This window comes from Protobothrops mucrosquamatus, unplaced genomic scaffold, assembly GCF_001527695.2.
Source record: "Protobothrops mucrosquamatus isolate PMUCROS unplaced genomic scaffold, P.Mucros_1.0 scaffold726, whole genome shotgun sequence".
NCBI lineage: Eukaryota > Metazoa > Chordata > Lepidosauria > Squamata > Viperidae > Protobothrops > Protobothrops mucrosquamatus.
In genome coordinates, this window is record NW_015387003.1 from 147,696 (window position 1) to 164,132 (window position 16,437).

Here is a 16,437-nt window from a genome sequence, read left to right on the forward strand (position 1 = left end):
GGGAACACAATAGAACAGATTAACCTACATTTGGTTGATGTCTTTGCTTTTCCATATTCAGTTCATGTTCATCATTGATGTGTGACCCAGTGCAATCCAATGTTTTATTTTTGTGCTGCATTCACACTATGAGCTATCTTCCTAGGCAAATGATTTTTTCCACACATTCTCTCTCTCTTCAGTTACTATTTTGATGTTTCCATTTCTTCAGAATCTGATTATGGTGAAGTCCATTCAGTGAGGTCCAAATGTACAAGAGGGTCTTATGCTCTTTGATGTATTCGTGATCCTAAATCTGTTTTCTTGGCAAAATTGTACCAAGCAATCACCTGCATTGTTTTCCTCACCTAGTCTGAAACAACCAGTGATGCCTTTCTCCACTTGTTTGCCAATTTTTTAAATAACTTTTCCAATATATTTATTATTAAATATAATGGGAGGATAACACAAATTCCTCATAATAGAGCTATCATAATTGTGATACAGAACCGTCCATATATTAATTTATACATATTAGTATACAAACATCAGGAGGAAAAAGTGTTCACTTAATCATAGCTATGCATATGACTGTCACTAATTCAGTTACTGATTATATTTTTTCCAGATAGGAAATATGAGTTTTAGCTAAATTAAACTGGATTTTCACATGTAAACAAGGGGATCCTGTTTTAACTTGGATATTTATTCACATGGACTTTCAGGTTAGGAGTAAAGTTTCTTTAATTACTTTGGTTGATGTTTGCTTTTTACCCTGTCTTGAGATTAATAGTTCCAGAATTTAGAATTATTCTCACTTAGCTCATATTTACAGCTGTATCCATCATAAAGCTATACAAGTACTTATGGCCAACTATGTCTATTTAGCACAGATATAAAGAAAAGGGGAAAAAAAGTTCCTTGAATTTCTCAAAGGATTTGATAACCTCTTCACTCTCCTTAGCTAGAGGTGTTTTGACCTTTAATTAAAAGGCAAATTTGTTGTCTCCCATTTGGAGACAGCAAATAATGATCTCATTAAAATGAAGTTAGTGCTCAGGCCTTAAAGCAATGAGAGCTGAAGTCTCATTAGTAGCTAACAATCCAGAACACAGCATATAAATAAAGCTAATATGGCAGAGCAAAATGCCTTGGTGCATTAAATTTGAGCAGAATCAAATGTTTACAGTCAACGATGTCTGGGGCATGAAGTTTTAATGTACTTAATAAAGGAAAGCAAATTGCTTCCTATTAGCCATGAAATGTTCCTAGAGCACCAGCCTCCAAAAACTTTATTGTGCAAATAGTTGTAATTAACAAGAACATTGTGAAAAAAATATCATGCCTGCTTAATAGATGCAGCAATTATGAAGAATAAAGTCAAGGCAACTCAAATAATAACAACAATATTGTTGAAACTTAAACCCTGTTGAGTACAGACAGACTATACATCTATGTCTTATCCTATGGATGCTGAAGCATATGCTTATAAAAAGCAATAAATATAATATTGATTCAATAAAAATTAATATAATGAGGTCACCAATTTAGAAAGATCTTTAACAACTTAAGTGCTCATTTGATCATATTGAGGAATATAAAAAAATAAACTGGGCATTTTTTGAAGGCAAACATTTCTGGTTACAGTTTGCTTGTGAACCAATACTTACGTTATCAGAGTTGAAATATAACTGTGGTCATAATTTTATATTTTGTAATAATTATCTTCATACTGAACATTCAGGAAAGTTCATAAAGCCATGCATCGTGCATTAAAAATATGATAAACCTCATTTCACCTTCTAAGGTAAATTATAGTATTCATTTTATTGAATTCACCCCAGTTCCTCTCAGAAGGTGATTACTACTAACATACTATTATTATTGTTGCTGTTATTATTTTATTTTCATAATGCCCTTCCTCCCAAAGGAGGCCAGAGCTATATGCAAAAAAGAACTATAAAATCAATCTTCAATTTTTAAACAATACTTTGATAAAATAGCAATAAAGCCATATAAAAATAAAGCAATATGTCACTTAAAAGGAAATTCATTTTAAAAAGTCTTAATTGCTGAGTTAGAATTAACAAAAAGCAATGATGCACTAGTGCAGACTTCCCCAACCTTTTCAGCTTTGTAGACCAAGCACATGCACTCAGCTCCATTTGCACAAGTGGCGGGTATGCACACTCGCCACTCGGACAAATGGAGCATGCAAGCACACACTCACCTGCTGTTTGTATGAATGGGAATGTGCACATGTGCACTTGCCCCCCATTTCCACGGCCCAGTTCCAAAAATCTCAAGGCCCAGTATTGGGCCGTAGCCTGGGGTTTGGGGACCCATGTACTAGTGTATATTGCATGAACTGCACACCTATTTCTGCTTCAGTTGCCTCTATTCTGATCCACAATGCTGCTGTCCTGATTTAGTATGTGAGGCCTCCAACCTTCCTGGATTATTTACATCTGCATTTCTACAGAGCTGGTTTCTGCTTGGGGGAGGGAGACTTGGGGCTATTAAAAAAACTGGGCATGCTTTTCTGCCTCTTTAAGATCCTTTGAGGAAATATAATATTTTGCCCTTTTAATATTTTCTTCTCTGGGGGGGGGGCTGTCTTCCCACAGTAGACAGCAGAAGGAGTTCAGGACTCGGTCCAACTGAGCAATGCATGTATGAAACGATGACCAATTGGTGTTGCTTTTATTTAGTATGTTTCTTCCAAGTTTGCCCTTCCTGGTTCTGCCCTCCTGCCTTTGCTGCCTTCACCAGCAGGACAACACATCTGCTAGTCATGGTGCCTGAGCAGAAACTATGAATCTGGCTATAGGACTCACCCCATAACAAGGTGCTTTCCATGTTCTGCCTCTCCTCCAAAACGCCATTATGCCCACCCCCCTTATAAAGTACTGAATAAAGTTTTTAAAAAAAGATTGGAATCATTATGGGAGCTGAATCACATAAAGCATTTTTCTCTTTCCTTTCTTTATAAAATCACTGAGCTTTTACACCCATATTTCTGTGTGGGCAATCATTTCACTAGAGTATTACACCTGTTGAGTGCAATCTGATTTCAAGGTACATCAATCAGCTTTGTCTTATCTATGTAGAAGGGGGTTATGACCACACCACTTGACATGCCTAACAAGTATCTTTCTGACCCACTTTGGACTGGTTACTTGACTTTACATCTTGCATTATGAATTGATAACAGAGTTCACACACAACACACTGTGTAACACAACACACTGTGTTGTGACATATTGTCTACTATTTAACATAGTTTCTATTTTGGTCTTCGGTTCTTGCTGTTTTTCATTATTGATGTGTATTACAGTATGAAAGAACCCTGTTGCAAATCCTTAAGTTATGAATTGTATTTAAACAGATGCGATTATATTATAGTAGTATTATTATATCATTGTAGACAACAGATTTATTGGTAAGTTTGGAGCGGATCCTAGATATAAATATAAGTAGGAGTCAGTAGGTTTATATTGTTCACGTATACAGGAATGGTCCAAAAGTATTCCCATTGTTTCGAATGGTCTAAATTCAGGTTGTTGAGTTAACATCCTAGTGGATTCCTTGTATTCTTGATCAAATTCTCAGCTTATATGGAGACCAATCAATTAGGAGCTGTACAAATAAGGGCTTCTGGAATGATATATAAAGATGCCTTTCTATGAATTGATATTATATCCATCATATGTGGGGAGAGGGCTACTTATCAGTGCACAGGTGGTGAATTTTGTCAGTTTCCATAACACCTGCAAAGATCAGAGTTTCATATCTAAACATATTTATAATTGTATTTATAATTTTAAATACTTTAATAGTGAATGTGGTTAATCTTCACTATAAAAATGCATAGAAATGCATATAGCATTTTTTGACATTATTCTTACACTCAGAACAATTTTACCGCCCCAAAAAAAGTTATGTTAGGGTTTTTTGTAAAATCTTTTATAGCTGATTCTCTTAAAATCTAAATAAGTTTCCTTTTTTTCCCCTATATGTTTTTTCAGGCTTTACTGGAAACTCAAATATTACTACGCACTCAGGTTGCAAATTTTACCTTCAACCTTGGATTTTCAGGAAAGTTTTACCATACAGGTAAGCAGGAACCACACAGTAGCACTTAAAAACATATGAAAAATATTAAGAGATGTTTCATCATGTTGCAAGTACTTTAGCAAATATCAAAATCTACACAGTTGTTTCATGAAAATTCAACTATGAATCTTTATCTAATTAAATCAATTTATGTTTATTGATGTCTTTGGAATATGTAATTCTTTTTAATGTGCATATTTCAATTTTGAGAATTTCAACTTTCCAAAATATTTGATGGAAACTGGAGGTTTATTTCAAAAGCATGCTAAAAATAAATAGAAAAATAGTCTGATCGTTTTCTTAAGCAGATAATGTTAACAGAATATTTATAAAGAGTAAACAGGAGCATCAGGTATTTATATTAAGATAAGACAAAGTATAACTGGAGCCATAATTGACTTTGTTTCATTCTGTTATATAGAATGAAATAGAAAATGCAGACATCTGAGAGTTCTCACCTTTTAAACAAGAGTCATATTTGCATGATACACACCCTGCTGTGACTTCACATGGTTACAAATTAGTCTTACCAAAATACTGTCACATAAGCAAGGAGGCATCCTGGAAAGATTTGTTCGGCCCAGAGGAGAAAAGATGTGATTTAAAAGGAGTTTAAATTAAATGAAAAGAGGATTACTTCACATTTTAAGTCCTAAGTAATTAATTGATTTTGCCTCCACCCGCTGAGTCTGCAGATTAGTGTTACCTGCTTCCAGGTAATTTTGTGTATTTCTTGACTCTGCCTGCAGTTTCTTTTTAATGCCTGTTGAAAGTTTATTCATTTGCTGTCCGTTTCCCAACTATATTTCTTCATTAAAAGGCAGCTTTAAAAGTAAGCAAAAATTAAAGGCTTTCCAGCAGTCAGTGCAGTTTGCATAAATCCAGTCTGCTTCTCACCAACTCAACTTCATTATTGACCTGCTTACTTTTCAAAAATTAATAGAAAAGATTAGTTAGCATTTGGCATTACTGCACAAATACTTTGCATTTTCAGCATACTTTAAGTTGAAGAAAAAGAAATTAGAATTCATTACAGTAGTATTGAAGGAAAAGTCTTCATTGTGGTTCAGTCCAAGCCGGGAACAAACAACATGGCGACTGCTTTAGAAAGAAGGTTGTAGTTTATTGAAGAGGAGAGCCAGACAGAAAGATGGCTCTGGAAGAAAAGAGAGAGAGCACATGTAGGGAGTGGGTTTTTATACCCTCTGGGGCTCTTGAGGTTGTTTCCTGTTCCTATTTGAGGCTTTGTATTTCCTGTGTCATATACTTTGACCTGAGTCTGAGTGTGCCCCCTTGGTATCTGTGGGTTAATCCTATTATGTCCTGTCTTAGAGTTTGGATGGGGTATGTAGATTTTAGGTGTCTTTGTCTTCCTAAGCTTCTAGCTGGGGTCCTCCAACCTTCCTGGATTGTTTACATCTGCATTTCTACAGAACTGGTTTCTGCTTGGAGGAGGAAGACTTGGGGCTATTAAGAAAACAGGGCATGCTTTTCTGCTTCTTTAAGATCCTTTGAAGAAATATAATATTTTGCCCTTTTAATATTTCCTACTCTGGGGGGCTGACAGTAGACAGCAGAAGGAGTTCAGGACTTGGTCCATCTGAGCAGTGTATGTGTGAAACGATGACCAATTGATGTTGCTATTATTTAGATAGAAATTGAACAGGGTTGGAATATGCTTAATAATTTGCCATGTAGCCCAAACCCAATTAGTCATGTGGTGATAATATGGAACCATAACTGTTTTCACATCATGAGCTACCAAGAAAAGCTAGCATAGTAGCATTTTAACACTGCATTACTTCATTGGGTATGATAGCCTTTGGAAGTTTATAATAGCGTGCTAAATTTTATTTGCACTCAGCCTGTGGGAGCTGCATATTGCAGAGACATTTGAAAATATAAGGTAACTCTACTTTCCTCCATAATTATAGATTGTATTTGGAACAAGAGTCTTTACCTTGAATTATAGAAGCAAGTATACGTATGTGTTGTCTGCTTGAAAGCCAACTAAATTTTATTTTTAGGACAGCATATGTGAGACAATAAACCTGTATTAAAACGCACAGAGAGAGAAACATTCACACAAACACACGCCCACACAGTGACAAATAATAAAATAAAGATCCAAGCAGGAATAGCACCTTATTGCTCCTTTTGTCATAATTGGGGCTTACTAAAAATACGCATAGCTTCTTGAGGATATGAAGGAGGATGGCTACTAATCTTTAAAAAGCAATGTGAATTAGTCAACAAAAAATGCCTTTGAGCATTGCCTTGAGTTCCCAACTGTGTGATTAGCCTCTGTAATGGTTGGCTATATATAATATAACTTCCTAGTTTGTTATATAGTGCTTTTTCAGGAATAAGAGAGGGCTGAATTAAGCCTTAGTTTCTAAATTATTTGTATTAGCTTTACTTCTGTACTTCATTACTATATTTAAGATAAAAGTATAATAGATGCTCTTCACATTATTTTTTTGCTATCCACGTTGTCACCTTAATGCAGGGTTCTGCAACCCTGACAACTTTAAGACTTGTGGACTTCAGCTCCCAGAATTGTGGACTTCAGCTCCCATAGCTGGCTGAGGAATTCTGGGAGCTGAAGTCCACAAGTCTTAAAATTGTCAAGGTTGCAGACCCCTGCATTAAGGTAATGAAGAAGGAACGAACTCAAAGGAAATATATTAGCTGCTGAAATGAACTTCAACTTTCAAAATCCTTTCTACTCTCTTTCTTCTACTCTTTCTAATCTTTTTCCTTTATCTTATATTATCACATAGAAGTATTTAAGTGAAAGGCCTTTTTTCAGTGCATTTCACTCTCTATCCATTGATTTCTCTAGGCACCTTAAAATATATTTTTCCATTGTTAGAAGCACAAGGTTTAGTAGTAAAGGAAAGTTTTAAAATTTAAACAACAGTTCGATGAAATTAAATGAATACAATTCAATACAATTCAAATACAAATGCATACAATTCAAAATAGAAACTAGCCTCAGAGCAACATAATATGGAGAAACATACTTCAGAGATAGAGCAGAAAAATGAACCTTTAGGGTGTATTCAGGGACTGAGAGATTAATAGAGAGCAACAGCATCTATTTCTGTCCTCCAGAAATGGTGGCCAAGTGCAAATAAGTTCTCATTCATGAATATATCACTCTGAGGATAATATAATAGCCTATCGTAAGTAATAGAAGATCTTTTTCCCAACTTCTTCAAGGACGTCCACATTTAAACAATTCACACAACTTTTAAATTATTGAGCAAACATATTTTAAAATTGTGTTCCACATTCCTACTAAAGGTTTTGCTCATGCTGACATCAACTTTCAACTTTTTGATATGATTATATTATTAGTTTTAGTTATTCCAGTCCATTCTAATCTCCTATAGGAATATACTGATAAAATGTATATGATGTCGCATTTTTTCTATTTGGAAATAGAAATTAGTCTGAATACTATCCATATAGAATGTAAAATGTTGCTAAGGCTTAAATATGGTGAACATGCTTATGATTATGTATTCTAGTACAAAATAGTACAAATCCATGAGATACGTTTGTGATTTCCATTAAGCAGTTGCTGTACTATGTAGTTTTTTAAGTCCTACTTTTAAGGTTGGTATTGTTGCTTGTCATTTCAACTTAGAGGCAGCATTATCATTTTCCATACAAATGTATATATTATTGTCCAGTTATAAATAAAACATGGGGAGTGTTCTTTAATTAATATAAATGTGGCTTGTTTACCCAAACAAGTTTTTAAGGTAAGATGTTGAACAAGTTTTGTTTTATCAGTTTTTTGGAAATTTTAGAAGTTTTATCAACCGATGGAAACTTCTGTGCTTTATTGATTTCCTTCATAATGCACAATTCTGATTCCTGAACACACGTTGAATATAGAATTTCAAAAAGAAAATAAGATTGTGGATCTGCCAGAAATTTATAGGTTAAGATGGGATCCAGGAATATTGTAACATGATTGCATTCTACTTTACTTTGATACCATTATAATATCATGTTCAGAGCAGGAATGATCAAACAACCAATCTCAATTATATCTCCAGCAGGAAAAAAAAACAGTCTTTGGAGACTTATTATAGATCATCAACTATTCCTTCTTTTGCTCCTAAATAAACCATTGACATGATTCTGCAGGACTAAATCTGGAAGGTTCTGTTTGAAGAGATGGTGATTTGTATTCTGCTTGTGGGCAGAATACTTTGGGGAATACCTCTCTGTCTAATTCTCGTGACTTTTGTTGTTCAGAGTAATAATTTCATTAAACTGTAATTAATAGACAATAATAAGAAAGAATAGTTGTTCTCATGAGAGAGCTTCCAAGGCATCTGTTTTATCACTATGATGGGCACAAGAGTGGATTAGATGGACTTTTGCTTTATTCAGAAAACATTACATCCTATAACGATATCTGTAACAGCATCAAACATCCACATCTGACTATCCCAGATCCTTGGGAAGGACAAAAAATGCCAAATCCAGTCTGAACTGTATAACAAACCATAATAAAATCCTCCAGGGTTATTCATTGTCACCCTTATTATTTGTCATTGCTATTATCACACTTTCAGTTATTTTGAAAAAAATATTCTTGGCTATCAAGCAGCAAAAAATGCTAATAATATGTCTCATTTGCTTTCTATGGATGATATGAAGTTTGACCTAAAAAAAATGTGTTACAGTAGCAATCAATCAATAAATAAATCACACACAGTAATGTCGAATGCCAAATGACCAAACTTCAAGAGCCATCGAGGTGAAGCCTACAAGTATCTGGGCAGTTTATTGTTGGATAACAAAAAGAATGGACAAATTAAAAAGGTGATTAGTAAAGAATACATTCAAAGAGTGAGAAAATTGCTAAGGACAAAATTGAACGGTTGAAACATCTTCAAAGCTATCAATACCTGGGCCATACCTATGATACAATATACTGTTAGAATTATTAACTGAACATAAACTGAACTGGACAGTTTGAACTGAAAAACAAAAATATCTGATAACTGATAAAGTGAATATCAAAATAATGTAATAAAAATGGCAAGGAAAAGTATTGCGTAGTCAATTTCTACAAATGATCGAGGATAAAGTGGATAAAGACTAAACCTGGATTGCAACTAGAACATTAAAAAAGAAACCTTGATTTTGAGAGGCCAAGAGCAAGCTATTGGAATTAATGCAATCAAGACCACAATTGAAAATTCATCAAATCATTAATGTTTACTTCTTTAATTTAAATTTAAAAATAAATTTAAAGTGCAGACTGTGCAAAGAGACAGAAGATACAGTAATTTCTTACACTCGGCTCATGCAAGAAGATTGAACAAATTAATTGTACAAACAACGATATAACACAGTGACCAAAATGATTCATTGAATCACCTGTAAAAATTATCATGTACCGGTAATGAAAAATTGTGGGAATATTCAGTTAGAAAAAGTAGTAAAAAATGAGCAGGGTAAAATATTGTAGGATTTCTGAATATAGACTGATAAAGTCTTGACTCATAACATGCCAAATATAACTGTGGTAGAAAAGAAAAGCATGTGAGTAATTGACGTGGCAATACCCAGGATAGAAGACAAAGAATTGGAAAAGATCACAAAGTATCAGAATTCGAAAATTGAAATTGAAATGTTATGGCATAAATCGGTGGTTCTACTGGTGGTCCTAGTGGTACATTGGGTGCCATACTTAGAAAAACTGCACATTGACAAAAGTTCCATCTGTCAATTACCAAAGGCTGCACTAAACTCTGCTGATACATTATGAATCCTAGGTTCTTAGGAAGAACTTGATGCATATGAAGCTCAAGATCAGCTAAAGAACTGGTAGCTGTGACTACACATTGTTATGAATAATAAAGTAAAGTTTTATAAATACACTTTTAGGTGTATTTTGTGAATTTTTGGCTGCTAATCATGAAAGTAACCTGTAATTTAACTTATCGTGTACTCTTTTATAGAAAGCTTTTGTTTTGGCAATGTACACCATTCATACCTGTTGGTTATGTTGCACACATGAAATAAACATATGAAAGAAAACATGGAACTGTTGTTGAAGCACACCTGGTACACCAAGTACAACTAGGATATCTGTGGAGATCTAAAAGCAATGGCTCTGCTGCTGAAATGCAGCTTGGATATACCAAGTACTGTTGTTACTGTATACCAATGGGACAACCATGCAAGACAAGTTTATTATATTAAAAAGAAATGGCCACTCTGAAAGAATTTACTTCCTGGACAGAAGCATATGGTACACAAACCACTTGTTGGTCTGACCAAGGTATTTTTGCTTTTGCTTCACATAAAACATGGACTGATGAAAATTTTTGTAAAAGTAATAAACAAGGAAGGTAAAGGTTTTCAGTATTTGAGACAGATGTTTCCAAGAATATCTGATACCAAAATTAAGGAAGACATTTTTGTTGATCCACAGATCAGATACATCATCAATGACAAGCGGTTCGAAGATCTGTTAGTGGGGCCAGAGAAAATTGCCTGGAAAGCATTCAAGGATATCGTTGAGAATTTTCTTGGAAACTACAGAGCATCAAATTCAGCTAACAAATTTCTTACCGCATATAAAACCGTGAAGTGCAAGTCCTGGCATTCAAGAAGTGACTAGTGACTAGTACTGGCAATGGAATATGGATTTGCCCAAGTCAACCTACGTCACAGTCCAATCCGTATAGACAATAAAAAGAGAGTACACAAAATAAGGCAAAGGTAGAATAAGATTTGTATAGAAATAACTGAGAGATGAAGCAGATACTACTATTAATAACAGTGGCAGTCATTTTGTGGCTTTAGATACTCAAAGCACTTCATGTGTAATTTTAAATGTTGTAATAATTTTTAAGATATAAATATTATTGTTTTAGCCTTTTCACTACACGTGATCTTAACAGAGAGAGAATGGAAAATGAAATGAACTTGGAGGGATGGGGAATTTGACAGATTAGACCAGGATAGTCAACCTTGGCTCTTTTATGACTCGTGGACTTCAACTCCCAGAATTCCTGAGCCAGCCATGCTGAGGGGAAAGGGAGAGGTTTCCAAGCTGAGCCATGCTGGCTCAGGAATTCTGGGAGTTGAAGTCCACGAGTCATAAAAGAGCCAAGGTTGCCTACCCCTGGATTAGACTGTGCAAAAGGCCTTTTTATGCATACCCACCCAGCAGAATTCAGATGGTAGGCATCGCACAAAGAAAGCATTCTTTTCATCTGATTGCAGCCCTATCTCAAACATGCATATAGATTCTAGCGATGCATGTTTCCTGTTAGGCAGGACCTTATATTTGGTTTTAACATAGCGTTGAATGCAAAGCATTCAAGCCAAAAAAAAATGTTGCTAGAATTCCTGGTGTTTTAATGCATTATATGCAGGTATTCCAAACCTGTTGAAGAAATATGTGATAAGCACATTACTTCCTGCATGAATACGTTTTGGTAATAATAATTCTTCGATATTGCCTTTAAATTTTATATGAAGACTCCATGTATTTTATGCCCTCACTGATCTGAAAATAAATTGTATCGTCACATCTTTTACAATGTAACATTTGCCTTTCATCTCTTAGGAACCGTTGAAGAAGATGAAGGAGATGATTTATTGTTGGGGTCTGTAGATGAATTCTGGTGGTTTCCTCACATGTGGAGCCACATGCAACCTCATCTGTTCCATAATGAGTCATCGCTAGTGGAGCAGATGGTTCTGAACAAGGAATTTGCACTAGTGAGTATCTCTGAAATATATGTAGGTGCAAAATTGGCTGCCCCTTAACATTTTACAGCAGGGGTAGTCAACCTTGGCTCTTTTATGACTCGTGGACTTCAATTCCCAGAATTCCTGAGCCAGCTTAGCTGGCTCAGGAATTCTGGGAGTTGAAGTCCACGAGTCATAAAAGAGCCAAGGTTGACTACCCCTGTTTTACAGTAATTATTTTTGAGGTAAGATGAGGATAAGAATATTACTGTAGGTCTCATCAAAATAAAACTATATTTGGTAAGTTGTAAGAAAAACTGGTCACTTTGGTTTTCTAGATTCTATAAAAGTAGTGGTGATTCTAGGAGCATGTCCTAACAGAGGGCTGGTTATGAATCAGATATTTTTCCAGTGACTTATGCCTCTGCAATCTCTCTGACCATATGATTTTCTTCTCATACTTCTTTACTTTGAAACCATATTTGGATTGGACAGTCCTTTAAGTAGAGAAACTCTGTCCACAATCATAGTTAAAGCAGGGTTTGGCACTCCTATAGCCTTATATTTCAAATCACTTTCACAAAAGATACTGCTTTATTTTAATTCAAAATGTATATGAAATCCTAGGTTATATTTTTATACATTAGAATAGCTTTCATAGAATGGGTGTGTATAAATAATGTAAAACAGACAAAAAGTGGTCACACAGTTCAATTTTTATTCCTTTTTTGATATCTTGAAAATCTTCCCATTCCTCTTTGCTTTGAACATATTTTGAAGAGTCTTAGGGTGCAGAGAAGCAGTCCCATCATCAGAAACAGACCTCTGGATTTACCTCAGTTTCTGCCGGCTCCACGGTATATTAGGAATACATAATTGTTATTATCATTTACCAAATATACAATCAACAGAGTAAGTGAAGTTCCAATTGAATTCAGAATTCCTATTTATTAGCTTTATTTCATATTCATTTTGATGATGATAATGATGAATACTGTTTTCTAAATATATTACCTATTGTGAATTAATATTACCACTATATTTTAGAAACAATAGTCAAGAAGGGATGTCTGAAAAGCCTTCTAGATGGGTTTCTAATTTCCTCTTTTTGGATTCAAGCCCAGACTATAGTCTTGAAATTAAAAATGCTTTTCTAACCTGATACCATTCAGTTATTTTGAAATTACAGTTTCCAAAATTCATATCCAAATTAGCCAAAGACTATGATGGCTGAGAATTCTGGGAACTGTATTTCTGACACATTTGGAAGGATGGTTTTGTTAGAAGTTTCTGACTAGTTGCAAATCTGAAAACGTCTCTACACTACGAACTTAAAGTAAGTTAATGATTTTAACCAGACCCCAATCCCAACCCTGACTCCATTTTACCCTTAACCCCATAAAATTAATAAAACTTTTCAAAAAAAAAGAAAGAAAATAAATTAACAATGATAATGTAAAAGAATCTATATCTAAAAATTGGAAGGATAATAAATATAGAATTAAAACATGGAGAGGTAAAATATATAAATCTGTATTATGTATTCTGTTTTCTTAAAAAACTATATAGTAACCAAAACTGCACAAGTACACAACTTGAAATTATGGTAACAATATTAATAGACATGAACCATATTAAGCCTGATTGACTCTAGCTGGCAATCAGTTCCCAGAAGATTTTGCCTGGAGTTATATATTAGTAAGTGGATATAAAATTGATCTGTATGGCTTGGTAAGCTGACTTTCTGTAGTAGAATAATAATACTGCAGATGTGTATGTAACATGAATAGCAAAAAAAGAACATTCCTTGCAATTTCAGTTTGATCAACATTTCAGGGGCACACATGTCCTAGGAAGGAGTTATTCTTATATATTCCTTCTAAGATAATTAAGGAAAGAGCACTATAGTCAGCCAGAGGTTAAGCCTTTTAGCTAGATAAGGTTTATAGCTAATATAATGAGACAGACACAGGGTTGGAAAAAGACCTATTCTGCAATAACCTCAGCAAGAAAATTCTATGGGAAGGGTCTCAAATATGTCAAATAAGGACCAACAATATGACAATAGGAATCCCATTTGCTGAGGCAGCCAGTGGAGTAAGCAAATGTCTGTGTTGCATAGATATACATTGGACAGCCACATCGAATGTCAGAGGAATGAGTCAGGGTAAATTAAATATTGTCAAATGTGAGATGATCAGGTTGAAAATTAATCTTCGTGGTGTCACTGAGCTACACTGGTTGGACAATGGCTTTTTCCAATTTGAGGATTTCACCATCTATTATTCAGGACATGATACCAGCAAAACAAGTAGAGTGGTGTTTATTGTAAGCAAGAAAATTGCTAGAACAGTGGAAAGCTTCTCAACTGTCAGTGAACAAATCATGAGCATAGAATTCAACATCACAATTATTCAAATCTATGCCCCACAGAGCTTCTTTTTAAAGATTGCTATGGATAAATATATACTGGATTTTACTTTTACTAAGTCTTCCTCCACTGTTAGAGATACAAAAGGAATAATGCTCTTAGGAATGCGATATCTCTCCTATTTTTAGTTGCTATTAATTTTTTTTAAGCATGGCACCATCTACAAAGGATTTTTTGTCATTGTATTGCCATCGCTATCTGCTCATGAGAACTCCTTCCATTCCTAATTTTTATATATAATACATTTTATTGATTTTTAACATGGTCACCTTAATATTTGGTAAACAGTGTGTTGTCTGGGTTTACATATAAAAACATTCATTAACAATTAGTTTCTATGATCTATAATCAACATAATAGCTTTACTTGATTTCCTCTCTTTCCCATAATATTCTCTTTTGCCAACCTTAAGTTAATACAATTCTTGTTGTTTTGATAGATAACAATTGAGTGTAAAATTCTTTCTAATATTTCTACAGATAATAATCACATCAATATAATATTTCTTTTTTATCTAGTTATTCTGGTTGCCTCATCATAGATCCTGTTTACAGTTCTTGTTTACATTTATTTTTCCCACAATGTTCAAGACATTTTTACTGGTTAAGATTTTCTCAAAGTTAATTACATTTAAATATTTAAGTCTATTTTTCTCATGTAAGCCATCCCAATACTTTTACTTTTCTTAAGAGATAAATAAGACTAAAAAAGAAAAAAAGGAATAAAAGTAAAGAAAAATAAAAAGGTAGTACTACTTAAAATACATGTTCCTCCTAACCTAATTTATTTCCAAAATTTTTCCGTTCTTTTTTACCATGATTAAAAATATGTTTAATATTTAAATATTCCATTTAATAAATCTAGTCATCTGATCTTTTAACTCTTATTCAAAACATTTTTATCCATTTTAGTTTTCTTAAAGCCAATCACATTTAAATATCTAAAACATTTCCTTTATATAAGCCATTATTGTCACTGACAATAATATAAACTTTTTTATATTATTCATATCAAGAAATAAAATAAGAAAAGAAAAGAAAAAGAGAGTACTATGTTATTTGAGGGGCTTATCTCTCTTAAAATAAAATTCATATCCAAAATCTTTCTATTTCTTTAACCATATTCAAACAGGTGTTTCTTTTTTAAATATTCTCTCTGATAGGTCCCATCATCTATTTTCTTAATTTTCACTTTAGTCTTTTTCTTTTGCCCAGTATCTTTCTTAATTGATATGTTCTGCTGAATCAAAGAATCTTTCCATATTCTTGTAGATGTTACTGTAGATATAAAAGGTAGGTCAAGTACAATGTCTTTGTAGGAGGCTTTTGCCCTTTCATGTTTGTTGAAAATCTTTTTCTTTCTTTTTCTCTCTGTTTCTCTTATCATTTCTTGTCTCTCCAGTTCTCATGATGTTTCTGACATCTCTGCAGTCCATTTTATCCAATCTTTTTTCTTGTCCTCAAATTTGTTTTGTGATCTTAAAGTATATTATCTTTTCCAAATCCAATGTTTCTTGTGAATTTTTTCCCACTTGCATTAAATCATATTTCTTTGTTTTATTAGGTTCCATCTTTAAGTCTCTATCCTCGAATTTGTATTCAGTTATCTGTTTTATCTGCTCCTTCTCTGTTGTTGTTTTCTGGGATTTTTTTCTTGTAAAGTTAAATTTGAAATAGATTGGTTTATATTTTCAAAGTTATTTTGGATTTCTTTGTGGTTTGAAATCATTGTTTGAATTAGTTGTGGCATATCATATATCTCCTCTTGAAAGTTATTTGGTTTTTTTTCTTGATAAGTTTTTTCTACAAGTCTCTGATTTCCCATGATAGCCAAGAATCAAGTTTTTCTTTTCTCTGCAAATATCTTTGGAGTCACAGTTAAGTAGATATTTGTAATCCAAAGAGTTCAAAAAAAAAATTCTGAAGTTTATAATTCTCTTTGTCTATAGCCCAGATTGTTTTCTTTTTTGTCACAGCTGTTCTCTATTGTTAGAGCTTTGAAGGTCAGAAACACAGATTAGTTTTTTCCAGATTTTGTCAAGTCCTATATGAGAGCCATAGCTGTCATAGTCTTCATTCACCACTAGATGTCAGCACTAGTTCATTTTTCAATTTGCAAAATAAACAGTTGTCTTTAAAATGAAAATCTTAACCATTCAGCAATTTTAAACTTAT

General features: G+C 33.7%; 1 protein-coding gene across 2 annotated transcripts in view; it reads left to right on the plus strand.

Moving 5' to 3' along the window:
- The window catches only part of NDST4 (N-deacetylase and N-sulfotransferase 4), a 112,617-nt gene that overhangs the window by 37,114 nt on the left and 59,066 nt on the right, over nt 1–16,437 (plus strand). For both annotated transcript variants that reach the window (XM_015818357.1, XM_029284571.1), the window contains exons 2-3: nt 4,008–4,095; nt 11,708–11,862. In XM_015818357.1, the coding sequence (XP_015673843.1) occupies nt 4,008–4,095; nt 11,708–11,862 (243 nt within the window). The remainder of the gene's footprint in view (nt 1–4,007; nt 4,096–11,707; nt 11,863–16,437) is intronic.